Consider the following 21,107-nt stretch of genomic DNA (forward strand, 5'->3'; position numbering starts at 1 on the left):
TAATTTCATATGTTTGCATTTTCTGTTAGTTTTCCAGTAACTTCAGTTGGTCAGGATACCATGTGTTTATGTGATTCTGGAAAAGATGGTTCTGAAAAGCCTCCTCCTGCTAATTTGGATCTTATATCTAGGAAGAGATTTCACTATATGCTTGATGATAGTAACCATGTTCCTCCTGCCAAAAAAAGTTTGCTCACTTCAGGAGATGACTGTCAAAATTATACCTCTGAGGTAAGATAGAATCATCAAGCAAATAAGATGGTCCTATTACAACAGATACATTTCTGTTTCTTCCTTTAGACTCTTTATATAAAGATAGTTCTGATACTTTTCACCGTAAATAATCCAGTTAACTGATTTTGGATTCTCATTTTCAACTAGTTCTAGGTGAAAATTGATGGACGTTAATTAGGAAACCCATTCCTAGTTCTTTGTTATTGGCTCAAAAAGGCCAAAAGCATCTTGTAGATCTGGATCCTGGCTGTACCCTTTAACAGCTGTGGGACCTGAGTCAGGATATGTTGTCTTTGTGAATGAGTTTCCTGTTGTGTAAAATAGTAATAGTAGTATCATCATCACTATTATCATAATACTTAAAGCTATGCATTGCTCTTAGGAAGAAAAACCAGAACCTTAAAGGCCCTCTATTTGGCCCATTTCTGTCTCTGATCTCACCTTGTGCCTCACTCTCTAACCATATTGGCCGTCTTTCAGTTTCTAGAATGCACTATATTTCTTCATGTCCCAGGGCATTTTTTTTATTACCTTTTTATGAAACATTTTCTTGCCAAACATACAAACATCTTTATCTCAGTCATCACTACCTCAGGGAAGCCTGAAGATCGTATGCAGATTTGATCAATAGCCATAATGTTAAAGGTTTCTTAGCACCCACTTGTTTTTGTTTCCAATACTCATGATAATTTATCTCGCTGTGTAGCTACACTGTGGAAGAGTTAATTAATTAGTTAATTTATTTTTGGAAAAGTTGATTTAGAATCTATAGTCTCAAAGGGACAGTTGAAAACCAGTAGTCCTTCGGTGAGAGCAGACAACAGAGGCAGTGTATCCTTGTATATCTGATAGATAGAAGATGGTATCACAGGATGGTTTTAATTTTTCTTATTATGAGTAAGGCCTGAATGTCTTTCATTTACTTAGGAGTCTTTTGTATTCCTTTCTCTGTGAAATGACTTTGTATTCTTTAGCCGTTTTTTAGTTGTGTTGCTAATCTTTTACATAGAGATTTGGAGGAACTCTGTTATGTATGTCCATGAATGAGTTGCATATATTTTTTTCTACTTTGTCTTTTGACTCTACTTTTTGTTTTTTTTTTCTTGCAGACTTTTTTTGGTTGATTTTGGCAGGGGGGGGGTGCGGTTAAGATTTTATTTTTAAGTACTCTTTACACCCAATGCAGGGCTTAAATTTACAGCCCCAAGATCAAGAGTCACATGCTCTATCCACTGAGCCAACCAGGTGCCCTGATTTTTTAATATGAAAATTTTCAAGCATTTAAAAAGATACATAGGGAAGTATAACGCATCCCTCTGTATCAGTCACCCAATTTCATCAATTTATCAGCATTCCTTGCAAACATTGTTCTGTTGTGTTTATTTATTTATTTAAAGATTTTACTTATTTATTTGACAGAGCGCACAAGCAGGGGGAGTGGCAGGTGAGGGAGAGGGAGAAACAGGCTCCCCACTGAGCAGGGAGCCCGATGTGGGGCTTGATCCCAGGACCCCGGGATCAGGACCTGAGCCAAAGGCAGACGCTTTAACGACTGAGCCACCCAGGCGCCCCAAACATTGTTCTGTTTTAAAAGTATATTCATGACGTTATTATATGCAAAACTAGGCCACCAGTTTATAATGAGCCATTTAAAAATGATAGATGTAGGGGCACCTGGGTGGCTCAGATGGGTCAGCGGGAAGACTGCTTCTCCCTCTCCCACTCCCCCTGCTTGTGTTCACTCTCTTGCTGTGTATCTCTCTGTCAAATAAATAAAAAATCTTAAAAAAAAATGATAGATGTACATTGATGTGACTATAAGAACAGTATAATGTCTTTGAGCTTGTGATTTTTATTTTTTAAACTTTGTTTTCAGCATTCTAACAAAAAATGCTTATAAAATGTTGAAGTTATAATTGTAAATTCTAGAATGTACACATGCTGCATTCACATAGACATGCAAACATTTTTTATTTTTATGTAATCCCATTTATCAGTCTTTTTATGTATGGCTTCTGGGGACTGTGTTATACATTGAAAGTCTACCTTGAGATTTAGTATAAATTTTTAAGAGTTAACATTAATGATTTGTTTAGAATTTATTTTGGTGTTAGGAAGAGTGGAACCAACTTCATGTTCTCCAGGTGCCTACCTAGTTGTCCCAGCACCATTTGTTGAATAATTCATTTTTTCTCCACTGATTTAAAATTCCACTTACTGGATATTAAGTCCCATATGTATTTGGGTATACTCCTGAATTTTCTTCTACTTTGAGATTCACCTATTTGTTCTGGGGCCAGTGTCCCAGTGTTTTAAATTACTGTAGTTTTTAAATGCTTTGCTATCTTAAATGGAAAGTTTCTCTCTCCCCTGCACATAATTTTCTTATTTTTTTTTTCAAGTTTTTCCTAGTTGGGTATATGTCCTAAAGTTTATGTTAATTTTAGAATTTGCTTGTTCAGAGCTTAAAAAAAAACTGTTGATACTGATACTTAAATTAGGATCATATTAACTTGACCAGTTAACAGGGAAAGTTGATGTCAGAATTGTCATGTTGGATTTTTTCTTTATCCCAAAACATAGTATGTCTTTCCATTTGTTTAATTATTCTTTTATGTCTCAGTGGTATTTTCAGTTCTTCTTCATTTAAATTCTGGTCCATTTCTTACTAGGTTATCCCCTAATAATTTTGTTTGTTGCCGTTATCATTGAATTCTTTTCTTTGTAGAGAGCTTACTCAATTCCCCTTATCATATACAGTAATTTTTCACTTGATTCTGTTGGGTTTTCTAAGTAAACAGTCATATCATCTGTAAATACAATTTTAATTCTTCTCATATACTTGGTATACCTTTAATTTCTTTCTCTTTTCTATATAAGCTAATAAAACTCAAGAAATATCAGAAAATAGTCCTGATAGTAGACATATTTTTTTATCCCTGATTTAAATGCAAATATTTCCAGTGTTTATGAAGTGGGATGCTGGTTTTGAATTGCAGTAATTATAGTTTATGGTGTTAAGAAAATGTCTTTTTTTTTAAGCATAAATATTATTGGACACTTTCCCCATAAATAGAGAGATGGGGTATTATTTTTCTCCTCAGTTCAATTGAATTATATTAGTTCACATATTGAATTATCTTTACATTCCTGAGACAAACTCTGCTTGATTATGTTAGTCTTTTGATGTGTTGCTGAATTATACTTGTACTATTATATTTGATATTTTTGTACTGGTTATAATTGGAATTGCAATTAATATATATATATGTATTTTAAAGATTTTATTTATTTATTTGACAGAGACACAGCGAGAGAGGGAACATAAGCAGGGGGAATGGGAGAGGGAGAAGCAGGCTTCCCGTGGAGTAGGGAGCCCGATGCGGGGCTCGATCCCAGGACCCTGGGATCATGACCTGAGCCGAAGGCAGACACTTAATGACTGAGCCACCCAGGTGCCCCAGAATTGGAATTAATATTAATATTGGTTTATAAAAAGCATTTGAAAACTTTTCCTCTTTTACTGTGCTCTGGAACATTTTAAGTAACAGTAGCAATGTCTTATTCATAAATGTTGGTAGGATTTCCATAAGACATCTTTTATGCTAGGGGTTTCTGGGAGGTACATGCTTTCTTTATTAAAAAAAAAGAAGAAGAAAGAAAGATTACTTGATAAATGGATTTTTAATTTTTTTGTTAATTTTCTTAAAACAGGTGTGTTCAAAGGAAATGATAAATGTTTCTGAGGAAACAGGTGAGTGAAATAAATTTTAATGTGATTACATTTTGCTGTTTTTGATGCATCTATTCAAATTTGGAATTAGAGAAGAGTATTGCTCACTTTCTCTAAGAATCTTGCTTTTATTATTAGAAGTTTTTCTCTCCAGCTGAGATCTTGGATTTGGCACTCCTATAGCCATATGAAGCTACTTTAATCCTGTAATTAATAGAAAACCATGTGGCTACAGGATTTCCTGTAAAAGCTTAATAATTATATTTTAGGAATTAGAAAGCTGAGCATAAAAGAGTTTTTATAGTTCCTTAAGTTTACCCAGAGATTAGAAAGTGGTAACTCTCATTTTGCTAGTTGAAGATACATTTATCGAGAAAGATTTTCTAGGTCAAAATATGTTGATAGGACAATTTTGTATCTGAATGAAAAAAGTATTCTAACCATGCTTTTTTCACCAGCTACAATCCAGATGACTTACATATTAATAATTTATAATTTAGCTTACTCTCTTATTAGAGTAGATTTATGATAGAATGTCATGATTTCTTTCCTTCAAATATTGCAGATCAGTCGGATATATAAATTTCAATATGTGTCCTCTGTGCTTATGATTTCTCTTTGTTTTTTGAAGGGGAGTCTTACAAGGAACAAGGTATCTTCCCTACCTCAGGAAGCACACATACAACTCCAGGACCTCAGAAAGAGCAACTTGAACCAACTTCTCAGAGTATAGGATCTGGATCTCTTGATAAAGTAACAGATACACATATAGGAAAAAGTACATCTCAGTTACCTCAGGATGAGAGGATTGTGTCTGATAAGGAGGAGAGAACTTGTGCTGCTTCGAAGTCTGAACAAATGGATAGCATCCCATCATCTTCAAAAACCCCATTATCCAGGTACCGTGAGATGATCTTTAACAAATGGTAGGGTAGGGGCGCCTGGGTGGCTCAGATGGTTAAGCGTCTGCCTTCGGCTCAGGTCATGATCTCAGGGTCCTGGGATCGAGCCCCGCATCGGGCTCCCTGTTCCTTGGGAGCCTGCTTCTCCCTCTGACTCTCTCTCTCTCTGTCTGTCATGAATAAATAAATAAAATCTTTAAAAAAACAAAAACAAAAACAAATGGTAGGGTAGAAGTAACCTATATGCAACGGATATAACATATATGTAAAGACTAAGTTCACTACTAAGGATGATGTTTTATAAACATATCCCTTTGTCAGTAATGTAAAGGGAAGGAGTTTTATCAAAGGAAATTCGTAGTCAACATTTTTTTAGGACTCTTCAGATAAATACACATTCCGTATAACAAGAGCTTAACTTTAAGTGCTGAAACTAACTTTTTAGGTAGAAAATCTGCATTGGCATCTGCTGGTATGATGGTATACCAGCTACTGGTATATAATGATCAAAATAATAATGATACTTAGCAGATATGCTGGTACCACTAATGTGGTATCACCTGTGCCATTTTAGCATTCATGGAAAGAAGTTGGTATTAGGAGTGTATCTTCCTGGATATTCTTGAATATCTTTACATTTGCATTTCTAGACCTGGCAGAAGACCCCTGGGATTTTTGTCTTTAATATGTTCAAAGAATAGTTTGGAGTCTGATGAACCTACTCAGGTTTATAATAAGAAACGTCTAAAACCTCTTATACCTATACCAAGAAAGAATTTGAAAAGATCAAATCCACTCACTGAAAGCCAGAAAAAAATCCAAGAGTCCTCTGATCAGCTTCCATCTGCAAGGGTTGTTGATACTCCATCTGAGAGTATTGGCAGTTCAGCAACTCAGGTACGTGATAACTGTTATATTTTATTGTTTGTATAGAATGGGTTAGAAATCAGACTCAACTAGGAAAAACATGGCGATTGGTATTTTCATTTGGATGTTAGAAATTATTTCAGAGCATCTCTTGTCTATCTTCTCCCCATCATACCTCACACTATGAGAGAAGAAGATAAGGTGTTGACTTAGGAAATTACAGCTCCTTTAGTACAGAGCCATTTAAGCTGGCCATACATGGACACTTAATTGCCATTCCTTTAATGCAAAGAGCTTTCTGACCTGTGGAAGCAAAACAAAGCAGTGCTGATGTTTTATTTGCTTTTGGGGAAATGTCCTGACACCCATAAGAATTCAAGGAATGGTAAAATTAGAATTTGTTTGCATGTTTCATTTCTCTACATGCTGTAGATGTTCATATGGCAAGTCCTGGGATGGAAAAATAAATGAACTTGTATCAAAAACTTTGGAAGAGCACTGGGGTTGGTTACTTAGGATTTCAACACAGAAAAGGCTGGTGACCTTTTGGATAGCATGAGTCTCAAAAGGAGTACTTTTGTAAAGACTGTCTTTAAAATTTTTTAAAATACTTTATATTTCCTAGAATTATTTTCTGGAACCAGTATTTTATGACTCTTTACTATTGCCAAATTATTGTGGAGAACAGTTGTTACAATTACCAGCAATGTAACTATGTCAGTTAAGTCACATTCTTGCCAGCTTTAGATATTAACTTTTCAAAATAATTTTTCTTTAATAGTAGAGGGTAGAAATGTAATTTCATCTGTTTAATTTGCATTTCTTTCATTATTAGTGGCTTGGCTTTTTTCTCATACATCTACTAGATTTTTTTCTCTTTTTTTTCTTTTTTGTTCCTATCGTTTGCTGATTTATAGCTTTTGGGATCTAGGTGTTTTTTTTTACCAACTTACGTGAGATCCTCATGTAAGAAAGCCATATACCTTTTAGCTCTTTACTGCGACTAATTTTTTCAAATTCATTTACTTTTTAAAATTTTGTAGGGTTTTTAATATACACATAAGCTTTAAATGTTTAGTCAAATCAGTTTTTTCTTTACAATTTCTTAAATTGCTTTTATGATTCGGAAGTTTTTCTCCATAGGTATAAAACGTTCAGTAAGCAGTTTTATTTTTTTATTTTTATTTTTTTGAAACTCTTTTTTTTTTTTAAGATTTTATTTATTTATTTGAGAGAGAGAGAATGAGAGACAGAGAGCACGAGAGGGAAGGGGGCAGAGGGAGAAGCAGACCCCCTGCTGAGCAGGGAGCCCGGGGCGGGACTCGATCCCGGGACTCCAGGATCATGACCTGAGCCGAAGGCAGTCGCTTAACCAACTGAGCCACCCAGGCGCCCTCAGTAAGCAGTTTTAAAACTAACTTTGTTTAAGGGGCGCCTGGGTGGCTCAGTTGGTTAAGTCTGCTTCTCCTCCCCGCCCTCCTGCTTGTGCTCATTCTCACTCTCTCTCTCTAATAAGTAAATAAAATCTTAAAAAAAAAAAGATTTTATTTATTTGAGAGAGAGAAAGAGTGTGGGTGGCAGGGGGAGGGGCAGAGGGAGAGAGAGAATCCTAAGCACACTGTTCTAAGCACGGAGCCCAACTCCAGCTGGATCTCACCACTCTGAGACCACGACTTGAGCCGAAATGAAGGGTCTGACACTCCACCATCTCAGACACCCAGGTGCCCCTCTCTTTTTTTTTTTTTAATTAAATTTAAATTAAACTTTTTATTATGGGATAATTGTAGATTCACATGCAGTTGTGAAAAACAATACAGAGAGATCCCATGTACCCTCCATCTAGTTTTCCCCACTGTTAACATCTTACAGAACTGTGGTACAAAATCACAACCAGAATATCGACATTGCCACAGTCAAGATACAGAATTCTATCACCACAGTGATCCTCTGTGTTGTCTTTTATAGACACACGCACTTACATTGCACCCCCACACTCTCCTTAACTTCTGGCAACCTGTTCTACACCATTAAATTTGTCATTCTGAGAATGTTATGTCAGTGGAATATTGTATACAGTTGTGTAAATGGAATCATACATTTAGAATTCACTTTTTTTCCACTCAGCATAGTTCCCTAGAAAGTCATCCAGATGGTTTTATGTATTTATTCCTTTTTATTATTGAATAGTATTCCATAGTATGTTATCAGTCATGTTTATCCTTTCACCAATTGAAGGGCATATGGGTTATTTTCAGTTTTTGGCTGTTATGAATAAAGCTGCTGTGAACATTCATATCTAAGTTCTTATGTGAACATAAATTCATTTTTCAGGAATAAGTGTCCAAGCATGCCTTCATTATTTTTAATGACTGTATCATATCCCACTGTTTTGATGTACCATAGAACAATAATGGTCTCACACTGGTAGACATTTAGGTTATTCCTAATGGTTTGCTGTTTCAAATAATATGGTAATAGCTAACTTATAAATGAGTTATTTTGCACATTTATCTATAGGTTGAATTCCTAGAAATAGAATTGTTGGATCAAAAGGAATGATTATTCTTTTGAGAGATATTGCTTTATTGTCTTCCATAGGGAATATATCAGTTTCTATTCTTAGCAGCAGTATAGGAGAGGGCCTTTTTCCTCACACTAGCATGTAATCAATTTTTTTCACTTTTGGAATTCTTCATAGATTTAATGAGCATATGAGTGAGGTTGAGTACTTCTTCATGTATTTGAATCATTTATGCTTTCTTTGTGAAACATCTGTTCATATGTTTGATTCTTTTTTTTTAAGATTTTATTTATTTGAGAGAGAGAGCGAGCAAGCAAGCACAAGCAGGGGGAGCAGCAGAGGGAGAGGGAGAAGCAGGCTGCCCGAGGAGCAGGGAGCCTGATGCGGGCTTCATCCCAGGACCCTGGGATCATGACCTGAGCTGAAGACAGATGCTTAGCCAACTAAGCCATCCAGGCGCTCCATGTTTGATTTTTTTTTAAAAATTGCATCATTAGTATTTTTCATATTAAATTGTAGAAGCTCTTACATTAAAGAAAACCCTGGGGCGCCTGGGTGGCTCAGTCATTAAGCATCTGCTTTTGGCTCAGGTCATGATCCCAGGGTCCTGGGATCGAGCCCCACATCGGGCTTCCTGCTCAGCGGGAGGCCTGCTTCTACCTCTCCCACTCCCCCTGCTTGTGTTCCTGCTCTCGCTGTGTCTTTCTCTGTCAAATAAATAAATAAAATCTTAAAGGAAAAGAAAAGAAAACCCTTTGGGGTGCCTGGGTGGCTCAGTTAAGCATCTGCCTTTGGCTCAGGTCATGATCCCGGGGTCCTGGGATCGAGCCCCGCATTGTGTTCCCTGCTCTGTGGGAAGCCTGCTTCTCCCTCTCCCACTCCCCCTGCTTGTGTTCCTGCTCTCGCAATCTCTCTTTCTGTCAAATAAATAAATAAAAATCTTAAAAAAAAAAATAAAACCCTTTGTGATAATGGTGTTATATATATATATATATATACACACACACATACGTATATATATTTTTAAACCTATATGTCATTTGTCTTTTGATTTTGTGTCCAGTAGTTTTTGCCATGTGGACATTTTTAAAATTTTTACATAGGTGAATTTATCAGTCTTTTATGACTTCTGCCTTTCAGGTCATTTAAAAAGATACTCCCTCTCCTCCAGTCCAGGATTATTAAAATGTTTTCCCATGGTATTTTAGAGTAATTTTTTTTTTTTTTAAGATTTATTTATTTGGGAGAGAGAGCATGAGCAGGGGCTGGGGCCGGGGGGAGGTTGGGCAGGAAGGGACCGGACGTAGGGCTCAATCTCAGGACCCTGAGATCATGACCTGAGCTGAATGCAGATGCTTAACAGACTGAGCCACCCGGGTACCCCTAGAGTAGATTTTTTAAAAAAATGTTTTTACATTTAAATCGTTTGATTCATCTAGAATTTTGGTTTGACTTCTTTTTTTCTGAGATGGTTATATAGTTGTCCAACATCATTTATTAAATAATCCAACTTTTCTCATACTAAATTTTGCAGTATATGTGTTGGGGATATTTCTAGTCTTTTTCATTGATATATGTCTGTTCCAATGACAATACCATGTTGTCTTAATTTTTTATAAATTTCTAAGTATGCTAACTTTTGATAGGATTGCTTTAAATATATTTTTTTCAAGATTTTATTTAGGGCGCCTGGGTGGCTCAGTCATTAAGCGTCTGCCTTCGGCTCAGGTCATGGTCCCAGGGTCCTGGGATCGAGCTCCGCATCAGGCTCCCTGCTCGGCGGGAAGCCTGCTTCTCCCTTCCCACTCCCCCTGCTTGTGTTCCCTCTCTCGCTGTGTCTCTCTCTGTCAGATAAATAAATAAAATCTTAAAAAATATATTTTTTATTTATTTGACAGAGACACAGCAAGAGAGAGAGCACACAAGCAGGGGGAACAGCAGAGGGAGAGGGAGAAGCAGGCTTTCTACTGAGCAGGGAGCCTGATGCGGGGCTTGATCCCAGGACCCTGGGATCATGACCTGAGCTGAAGGCAGAAGCTTAACCCACTGAGCCACCCAGGCACCCCGATAGGATTGCTTTAATTTGTAGTTGCCTTGGGGTACTGTTCTGTTTTGTGGGTCTGTATTCTTATGCAGATTATTAAAATGTTTCATAATAGATTTGATGTTATGCTTTTCTGTATTAAAATTTTTTCATGGGCTGGGCGCCTGGGTGGCTCAGTTGGTTAAGCGACTGCCTTCGGCTCAGGTCATGATCCTGGAGTCCCTGGATCGAGTCCTGCATCGGGCTCCCTGCTCGGCAGGGAGTCTGCTTCTCCCTCTGACCCTCCCCACTCTCTCTCATTCTCTCTCAAATAAATAAATAAAATCTTTAAAAAAATTTTTTTTTCATGGGAATTAGGGTAAAATAATGGATCGTGTGTACACTGTAATTAATCTTATCATGCCCACTGTTGTGTGTTTGTTGTGTCCAGTTTTATTATTTTAACTAATGCTTCAAAGGTTATCTTACTCATAAAATTCTCACTTTGTTTAGTATTATTTCCCTAATATAACAGCACAGAAATGAAATTATTGGGTCAAAGAGTATGAACATATTTAAAGCCCTTAATACTTATCATTATATTGCTTTTCAAAGAGATAACAATTTAGATGACCACTACCAATATATAAATGTTATACTGCATACTTATTAATACTATCTTTTTAGGTTTCTTGTGATCCTCCCTTACCAAAAGAAGAATGTAGAAGTGGCCAAAACCGGGTACCTGAAGAGGAGCCAACCACAGTCTCTGAATATTTCTTTAGTGATATCTTTATCGAAGTAGATGAAACAGAATAAAAGTCTTTTTTTTTTTTTTAATTTTTTTTAAGTCTAGGATTTCCAGAGTCAAATATCAACTAAGCAGTATTTAGAAAATGCATCACTGGCTATTTTTCTTTAGATTGATTTTGAATATCTAATGAGCTTGATTTGAAGCTCTTATAATCAGTGGAAAACATTGCTGAGGTTCCTTTCATTCTGATTGATTCAGCATTTTGGAAATACAAAGCAATTGAGACTGCTTCTCAGACAGAAATAGCTTCTCTTGTTTACATTTTGACTCTCCTGTGCTGAACACACCATGGACATTTTGGAATGTTGTGGATAACTGTCTCTATAAATCACAGTGCCGAGTATTTGGAGGTGGATTGTATTTAGCATTTAGCGAACTTCTTTTGTAAAGGTTTTTTTCTGGGTTTTTTTGGGTTTTGTTTTTTGTTTTTTATTTGTTTTGCTGAAGGGCTTTACAGTTGCCTCTAAGTATATGAAAGCATATTGTGAAACTCCACTTTAGAATGGTAAATGTTAAAAACTTTTCTATTATCAGCTATTTGACTGGAAAATATGTATTTTTCTAATTTCATGTTGATGTTAACATTAGTCCTAATTGAACAAGTAGTATTTAAACTTATTTATAAAGATGAAACATCAAAAAGTTTATTTATTTTTAAATTTTTTATTTAAAAGAATATTCAGTTTTAATTATTTTCACCACTCAGATTATGGGTAAAGAAGACATTGACAAATTTATGTTTGTCCCATTTCCCTCTTTAATTTTAAAGATATTTAAAGTTATATCACTAAAAGTATTTGGGTAGTAGATATGTTTTGAATACATTTTTTTCTCATAGTTTAGTATATTGAATTTGTACTGTGAAGTTCTTGTTTTTCTTATTTTTTGGATAATCTCAGGATTTGTATGGGGGAAAAAACCCTTAATTTATGAGGGAGATTTACATTCAAAATTCAGTCCCTTTTACACACACACACACACACACACGTACACACTCACACACATTCCTTTTTTTAAAAACTAATTTCTTGATAGTTTTTTCCCCCATTAAATTTTGCTTAAGGAACACTTAGGCCTTTAAGCACAGAACATAATTGTGATGTTAAAACAGAAAATAAGATAATAAGACTTTAGTCAGTGATTATCATCAATATTAATTTAAGGGTTGTTTTTAATTTTGAAATTTTGTTATTTACATATGTAATTCCATTATCCACCCAAGCAGATCTTTGGTGGTTCAAATCAAACTTCTCAAAAACAGATTTCTTCTTTTATTTGAAAAGCCTCAGAGCAGGAGTCAGAAACATTTTCTGCAAAATATTCTTGAATTTGTGGGCCACATGGCCCCTGTGGCAACTGTTCAATTCTGCTGTTTCAGTGCTGCTGAAAACAGCCACAAACAATACTGAAGGGATTGACATGTCTGGAATGGGCTTTTCGTTTGACCCCTACATTAGACAGTAATTTTCTTACCTTCAGGTGCTGACGTTTTATCTACGACATACATATTTGTCATTCAAGTTGTAAGTTGTGCATCACAAAACTGTGTTGATTGCATTACAAAATGATCAGTATTTCAACTGGGAAGATATTTTAATGTCTAGATAATTGTGTTTATATATTGAAAAAAATAGTGGCCAAATTTCAAGTTCATTAGTAAAATAGGATATGGCTCAGCAAGTGTTACAATAATCCTAAAATTGCTATTAGAGCATTTCTTATTCATTGCTTTATAGTGAAATTTACAATTTAACTTTTTTGTCATAAAGGAGGATCTATAAATCTGAGTGAAAATTCTCAATAGGTATGCATTAATTTATTTCATGGGATTAATATGTCACAAAAATCATGGTAGTAAATCACATTGCTATTTTAATGCCCTGTTTTTACAAATTTTTTAAAGTCTCATATTCTGAAAGTTTCTTTCATTTAATTAATGTTACTTTGGATGTTAGGTTGCCACAGTTAAACTATTGTTTTATCCCTTGTGTAATATTTATTTTTTAACTTTGTTAACATCTGTCTCTTGTTCATCTATAATGAATTCATTTTATGGAAGATATAACTTCTTACTATATATGAAATTTTATCTTTGGGCATTCATTGCGTAAGAGAATCAAGTCAGCCAAGCTAAATTATCCTACTATTACATCCTTAAAACTAATCTGGGAAAGTAAGAAACTTAATCATTGTATTTACCTTACAAGGTGGAAAGAATTAGTCACACCCTTTGTTTATATTCATGTAAAGATGATGATGTGAAGAATTATTTTGTAAATCTTAAAGGTGGTATGAATAGTGGTCTTTGTTTTCTTGACTTTTCTTCCTGAATACTTATGTCTTAGAAAGTGGTCAACATGATGGTTTTAAAAGCCTAATTGTTAGTAAATGATTAAGGCACAGTTAAAAATATGAATATCCACTATTTACCGCCATGTTATTCGAAATAGAAGTGACCATGGATACTCTCTTGCTTGAAGGAGTTTTTGACAAAAAAGCAATTTCTGTCATTTGTAAATTTTCTTGTTCTAAAGAAAGCAGTTATGTTCTATAGATATAAATTATGTAAATAAAAGTTATTTTATACTATTTTTGTCTTTTTCTTTTCAAATGACTTAAAGATATTACTGTTTAACCAAAACTTGTCAGTTTTTCACCTACAGCATATACTTCCTTTCTTCTATAAAAATATAACTGGAAGAATTAATCTTTTGTCTTATATGCATGCTGTGAAGGATATTTTTTTGATCTTGTAAGAATAAAGAATAGACTTCCCCCTCCCTCCCATTCAGGACATGTGAAGAGTTGCTTTCTTGTTCATTTATTCCTGATATAATGAATTTTTAGATATAAGAACTCAATCTCTTTTACTTTTTTCTTCCTACTTCGTTTTCTCTGTAGAGAAAGACAAATGGGAATCTTTAGTCCTGTGTATAATATAATCCTGGACTTCTGAAGTCCAGGACAGAATTTTTATCTTGAATTTGGTCATTTCATCAAAGAGCTATCTATATATATGAACTGCCTACTTTGTTTGTCTGCTTGTGTTTAGAGACATTATGTGAAATAGAATAAAAGCCTAAAGAAATTCATATTTTTACTGTAATGATATTACAGAGTTTTAAGAAATCATATCACCCAATATTCTACCTATGAGAATCCTACCTATGAGAATTTCTCCTTTGGCTTCAGTGCCAGGAATAATTGGGCTTCTGTTCAACTGGTCTGATTTTTTTTTTTTTTAATATGGGCTGTGTGAATCCTTGTAATATTTTCTTTTTCAATGCAAAGCTAAATTTAGGGTCAACCTATAGCAAGATAAAATACTTCACATCACATGAGTTATGTACTAAACTCATTCTATATTTTTACCCTCATTTCTACTCCCCCAGATTTTTAAAAACACTTTTTTAAAACAACAGGCTACTATTTCTTATGCTAGACACAGTACTAACCTTTTAGTATGCATTATTTCATATTTTTAAAAATTATTATACATGGCTTAAAAAGTCAAGTAGTGCTATATTTTCAGACAAGCTGTTTCTTCTGTTACTACCTATTTCTAAATATGGTTATTCTGTTATTTACAGAATTTACAATGTTAGACATTGTTAACTGATTTTCTGTCATGGTACTTAAGAATTTTAGTTTCCTTGGGGCACCTGGGTGGTTGAGTCAGTTAAGCATTTGCCTTGGGCTCAGGTCATGATCCCAGGGTCCTGGGATCAAGCCCCTCTTTGGGCTTCCCGCTCAGTGAGGAGGCTGCCTGCCTCTCCTTCTCCCTCTGCCTGCTGCTCACCCTACTTGTCTCTCTCTCTCTCCAGGTAAATAAAATCTTAAAAAAAAAAAAAAAAATTTAGCTTTCTTAAAACTCCCCTCCTTGCTTCCCTCTTAATATGTTAATCATAAGGTTTAGTCCATATTTAGTATTGTTATTGCATTAATTGTAATTATTCAGTGCTGTACCACTTTATGTACTAAGGTGACATGGTAGAAGCTTTTGTTTTTCTTGGAGTTAATTGCTTCACTTTTTCATTTGCTTTGGGTTTTGTTTTAACTTTCCACACCCTCCAGCAAGTGTGTAAAATGCCTCTGCATATAATTTTCCACATGGCCAAACCATCAGATAAAGTGTTTTCTTCTTTTTTTTCATGGAAAACTTTCTGGAGCTCGCTCTTCCTGTTGTAAACTGGACTAGGGGCTTTACAGATCTCTATGTGCAGTACAGCTGTCCACATGAGACTTCCCTCGGCCATTACTCTGAACTTCCTACCTCTCTTTCCTGGTTTAGATTCTGTTTCTTGAGCCCATGCCATTGTCTTTCTTGATTTGTTTTGGAAGGCACATCTTCCACTGTTTACTGCAAAAGGGTACATGGGTGATAACATTATTTAAAACTTTGTGTCTGAAATTTCTTTATTCTACTCTCAGTGGGGCTATGAATAGAATTCCTGAATAATTTGAAAATAATTTTTACATCATTTTGAAGGCATGCTCCATTGTCTGCCAGTTTTCAGTGTTTTTAAGTTTGGTGCCATTCTGATTCCCTATCCTCTGAATGTGGCTTGCCTATTTACAGGTTTTTGACCTGGTATTCTGCACAATAGTGAGCTTTGGTGTAAGCCTGCCCTCCTTTCCTGCCCCTACATTCATGCTGTTGGACACTTAATGGACCTTTTTAATAAGGAAACTCATTTATTTCCCTTCTGGAAAATGTTCTTGTATTATTGTTTTGATAATTTTGCCTGGGAAATGTTCTTGAATTACTGTTTTTGATAATTTTGTCCCTTCCATTTTCACTGTTCTCATATCTGCAATTTCTACTAATCTTTTTTTTTTTTTTAAGATTTTATTTATTTATTTGACAGAGAGCTAGAGAGGGAACACAAGCAGGGGGAGTGGGAGAGGGAGAAGCAGGCTTCCCGCCGAGCAGGGAGCCCGATGCGGGGCTCGATCCCAGGACCCTGGAATCATGACCTGAGCCGAAGGCAGGCCCTTAACGACTGAGCCACCCAGGCGCCCCTCTATTAATCTTTTTTACCACTTCTATTGGCTCCCTAAGTTATCTTTTCTCTACTACTTTCCATTTCTTCTTCCCTCCCTCCTCTTTCTTTTCTTCATTTTTGTTGTTTTGTTCCTGTTTTGGGGAGGGGGAGATTGTCTCAATTTTGACTTCTGGAGAAAAATTTAAGCATCTCTTTCTTTTTAGAAGTGACTTTGTTAGTCACAAAATTGGTAGAAGGCCAAGACAGTCTTGATGCTTCTAACAAATTTATAGAATCAAATCACAGAATGTGAGTCATCAGGTAAAACTATCATCCTTTGACTTGGTTCATAATTTTGAGTCAACACTGTTTTCTTCAGTTAATGTTTTTAACGCATAGTTTGCATTTAATAAAATAAATAGATCTTACATACTCAGTTTGAGTACTGACAATACATATGCCTCTGTAACCACCCCACAAAACATTTCCATCACCCTAAGAAGTTCCCTTAAGCCCCTTCCACTCTCATCCACAAAGAGTAGGTTAGCCTGTTCTTAAACTTTGTGGACCACAATCACATACCATGCATTTTTTTTTTTTTTTGTATTTAGTTATTTTTGCTCAATATGTTTTTGGGATTCATCCCTGTTAGTAGTTGTTTGCTTTTGTTGCTGAGTTGTATTCCATTTTATGAGTATACCACATTATATGAACACACCCTAATTTTGTCCATTTTCCTACAGGATTATTTGCAAATTTTGGCTGTTTTCAATAAAGCTATGTAAATATTCTTGTACAAATCTATTTGTAGACATGTTTGTATTGTAAATACACAGCAATATCACCTCATTTGTTAGATACACTTTTAAGTACTTTTTTTTTTAAGATTTTAAATAATCTCTACACCCAACATGGGGCTCAAACTCACAACCCCAAGATCAAGAGTTGCATTGCTCTATCACCTGAGCCACCAAGGCTCCCTAGTACTTGGTGTTCTTTGATACCATTATAAATGGATTTTAAAATGTTCTTTTCTAATTGTTTATTGCTGAAATATTCAAAAACAACTGATTTTTGTATTACAATTAAGATTTTAACAATGGCATTTTCTATAACATCCGACTAGGTTTTTGGGGTTTTTTTTAAGACTTTATTTGAGAGATGTGGGGCTTGATCCCAGTACCCCGAGATCATGACCAACTGAGCCACCCAGGTGCCTAGTCTTAAGGTTTCAAACCAAGCCTCGGAGATATTAAAGCAAGCCTTTCAATATTATAGAATGCTATCTCACCACAGCAGACAGAAACTCAATTATAATGATAAGATACACAGGGTAAGTATAAACTACTAAAATTTTAAATAAGTATAACATTAAGTATGAACTTAAATTGTTTAAAGATTTTATTTATTTGAGAGAGACAGCGTCCAAGAGAGAGAAGGAGCGCACAAGCAGGGGGGAGGGGCAGAGGGAGAGGGAGAAGCCAACTCCCCACTGAGCAGGGAGCCCAACACAGGGCTCGATCCTAGGATCCTAGGACCTCGATGAGATCATGACCCGAGCAGAAGGCAGATGCCCAACTGACTGAGCCACCCAAGCACCCCAAATAATGAACTTAAATTTAATGCCAACCAGGAAACAATTGCTAACCTCATGTATCTAATAAATTTAGCGGCTAGCAGAGTTATCTAGTCTCCTTATAACATCTGTTTTCCCATCCTAATAATTTCTCATTAAATGGCTACAAAGTTTATAATCTCTAGCTTTGATTACATTTTCTAGCCAAGGTTTAAATTGGAAACGAGGCTTAAAATTTTATTTCCACATTTCCTTCCCTTCTACAGATTTTTAAAATTCTTGGTCTCATATTTTTATTTCCAAAATCTTAATTTTTTTCATAATCCTGTTCTTGTTTCATGAATGCAATGTTTTTTCATTTCTCTAAGGAAGTTACAGTTTCTTCTGTTCCTTGTACTGCTGGTTTCTTCTGAGGCTTTCTTGGTTGCGGTGGGGGTCTTTTTTTCATTTTGAAAACTTTCCTCAAATGCCTGTTGATCCTTGGCTATCCATGCATCTGTTAGAGAAATTTTCTAAAAAGTTGATTGGGAACTTTTACAAGCTTACTGAAGTGTAGATAGGATATGTCAATCTGTAGGTTACACTGTAGGTGCATTATTTTCCAAGGAGCTTTTCCACTGGGAAACCTCAAATATCACTCTACCCTTTCTGTGAAGTGGTAAGGTGTCTCTAGATTCCTTCCTATATAAACCTGGTAGCCAGCATTTTAGAACTTGGAGGAAAAAGGGAGCTGGGGAATGGAATTTCTTGAATTGGCCTCCAGACTTTCAGTTAATCTTGTTGGTTTCAATCTGGCACTTCACTCTTGCCTAGTGTCCCGATATTTGGAACATCTGTGATTCAGTTTCTTCAGATACTATATATCTCCTATCTCCTGGGCAAAGTGGGAGTGGAAACCTAGGGTTCTAACTACTGCTTATACAGATTTTCAAGTAGTTTCACTGTCTCTTGGTCTCTCCCACCTCTCCCCACACCTACCCACACCTTCCTCTGTTCTCAGTACCACCAATTCCTGAGCCTTGCAGGGATTTCTGGGAGGCAAATCGACTTGTTACTTGTTTTTATCTTCCACTGCAAGCACTTAGATTTCAGCTTCCTTTTTTCCTGCTAAATTATTCCTATTTTTGCCTGTTGTCTTCATATGTCTCCTACTTTATTTTGGTTTTTAGAGAGGCTGAGTACACACGCAAGGAGAGGGGTGCAGGGAGAGAAGGAGGGAGAATCCCAAGCAGGCTCCACACCCAGTGCAGACCCTGACGTGGGGCTCGATCTTACCACCCTGAGGTCGTGACCCGAGCCGAAATCTAGAGTCAGTTGGTGGCTTAACTGACTGAGCCATCCAGGTGCCCCATATCTCCTACTTTAATTGAAGGTGGGATATGAATTCTTTTTTGGTGTTCCTTTGTTGCCTTGGGATCATTTATGAGAGAAAGAAGTAAAAACATCTTTATTTCCATCATGAAAGTTGAAATATTGTATTCCCTAAAGTAAAAAGTAAACTGAACACTATGAACAAATGGACATCAACAAACTGGATAACTAGATGAAATGGACAAATTCCTACCAACACAAAACCTACCAAGACTACATCACAAAGAAACAGTAAACCTGAATAGATCTATAGTGAGAAGACTGAATCAGTAATTAAAAAAAAAAAAAAAACAAACAACCCAAACTCAAACAGAACAAAACCTCCAGACAAAGAAAAGCACTGGACTTCATGGCTTCACTGGTAAATTCTACCAAACATTTAAAGAACTAACATCAATCTTTCACAAAAAATTGGTAACACTTGCTGACCCGTTCTGAGGCCATCATAATCCTGATACCAAAGCCAGACAAAGATACAAGAACCTTATAGATCAATATCCCTAATGCATGTTGATGCAAAAATCCTCAATAAAGTACTGGTGAAATGAATTCAACAGCATATTAAATGCTGAATGATAACTGAAATATACCACATTAACAGAATAAAGAAGAAAAAAGGTACACATGATCGTCTCAATTGATGCAGAAAAAGCATTTGACAAAATTCAACACTCTTTCATGATAAAAAAACCCAACTAGGAATAGAAGAAAACTACCTTAACATCATAAAGGTCACATATGAAAAATGCACAGCAAACATCATACTCAGTGGTGAAAGACTGAAAGCCTTTCCTTTGAAGATCAGGAACAAGGAAAGAATGTTCACTTTTGTCACGGCTAGTCAACTTAGTACTGGAAGTCCTAGCCAGAGAAATTAGGCAAGACTGAGAAATAAGAGGCATTCAAACTAGAAGGAAAGAAGTAAAATTATTATTTTGCAGATAATGAATATGTAGAAAACCCTGAAGATCCCCCCCAACACACGAAAAAATTGTTAGAATAAATGAATTCAACAAAGTAACAGAATACAAAGTCAACACACAAAAATCAGTTGCACTTTTATACACTAATAATGAACAAGTTGAAAAGGAAGTTACAAAGACAATTCCATTTATAATAGTATTAAAAAGAATAAAATAGGAATTAAGGAGGTGTAAGGCTTGCACAATGAAGGGCGCCTGGGTGGCTCAGTTGGTTAAGCGACTGCTTTCGGCTCAGGTCATGATCCTGGAGTCCTGGGATCGAGTCCCGCATCGGGCTCCCTGCTCAGCAGGGAGTCTGCTTCTCCCTCTGACCCTCCCCGCTCTCATGTGCTCTCTCTCTCATTCTCTCTGTCCCAAATAAATAAATAAAATCTTAAAAAAAAAAAAGACTTGCACAATGAAAACTACAAAACATTGCTAAAAGAAATTAAGGAAGACACAAATACATGGGAACACATCCATGTCCATGGATCGTAAAACTTAATACTGTTAAAATGTCAATACTATGCAAAGGTGAGCAACAGATTCAATATAATTCCTACCAAAACCCCAATGACATTTTTTTTTTTTTTGCAGAAAAAACCCGTACTAAAAATAATACGGAATCTCAAGAAACTGGTTCTAAATAGCCAAAAACAAAAACAAAACGAAACGAGAAAACATGAAAAAGAAGACAAAGCCGGAAGACTCACGAAGTTTTAAGACCCAGCGCCAGAAAAGCAACGGACACAGGGAGACACTGAAGAAATATTTGCTGAATGAATAAATATGTATCTCCTCTAAAGAGTTTTGTTTCTTAGGGCAGCTTGATGCCTGCTCAGTTTCCAGCTCTCATGTAAGGATACGATTTTTCACGTCCCTTTCTATTAACAGGGTAAGAAGAAAACAGCACGTAGAAAAGGAACTGAGACGGATCCCAGGGAAACCGAACCTTACCGGGCCAGCTCAGCCCCGAGAGAGGAGGGGTGGTAACCAAGGTAGCTCCGCCTCTGGACCGCGGAGCTCCCGAGCTCGCGAGGTGACAGGACCTCGCGGGGCTGCGCCTCTGCCCTGATTGGCTGAGTTCAGGGGGCGTGGTGCGCAGCGGCGACCTGTTAC

The 21,107-nt window shown here is 36.1% G+C and overlaps 1 protein-coding gene across 2 annotated transcripts in view; it reads left to right on the top strand.

Annotated features, from left to right (window-relative positions):
• The window catches only part of BDP1 (B double prime 1, subunit of RNA polymerase III transcription initiation factor IIIB), an 89,249-nt gene extending 75,566 nt beyond the window's left edge, over positions 1 to 13,683 (top strand). For both annotated transcript variants that reach the window (XM_035014606.1, XM_035014607.1), the window contains 5 exons: positions 30 to 231; positions 3,949 to 3,988; positions 4,599 to 4,866; positions 5,520 to 5,766; positions 10,968 to 13,683. In XM_035014606.1, coding sequence (XP_034870497.1) covers positions 30 to 231; positions 3,949 to 3,988; positions 4,599 to 4,866; positions 5,520 to 5,766; positions 10,968 to 11,099 — 889 coding nt within the window. In that variant the 3' untranslated portion in view covers positions 11,100 to 13,683. The remainder of the gene's footprint in view (positions 1 to 29; positions 232 to 3,948; positions 3,989 to 4,598; positions 4,867 to 5,519; positions 5,767 to 10,967) is intronic.
• The last annotated feature ends 7,424 nt before the right edge of the window (positions 13,684 to 21,107 follow it).

Source organism: Mirounga leonina, unplaced genomic scaffold (genome assembly GCF_011800145.1).
Source record: "Mirounga leonina isolate KUSES-001 unplaced genomic scaffold, KU_Mleo_1.0 Mir_168, whole genome shotgun sequence".
In the NCBI taxonomy this organism is placed as follows: domain Eukaryota; kingdom Metazoa; phylum Chordata; class Mammalia; order Carnivora; family Phocidae; genus Mirounga; species Mirounga leonina.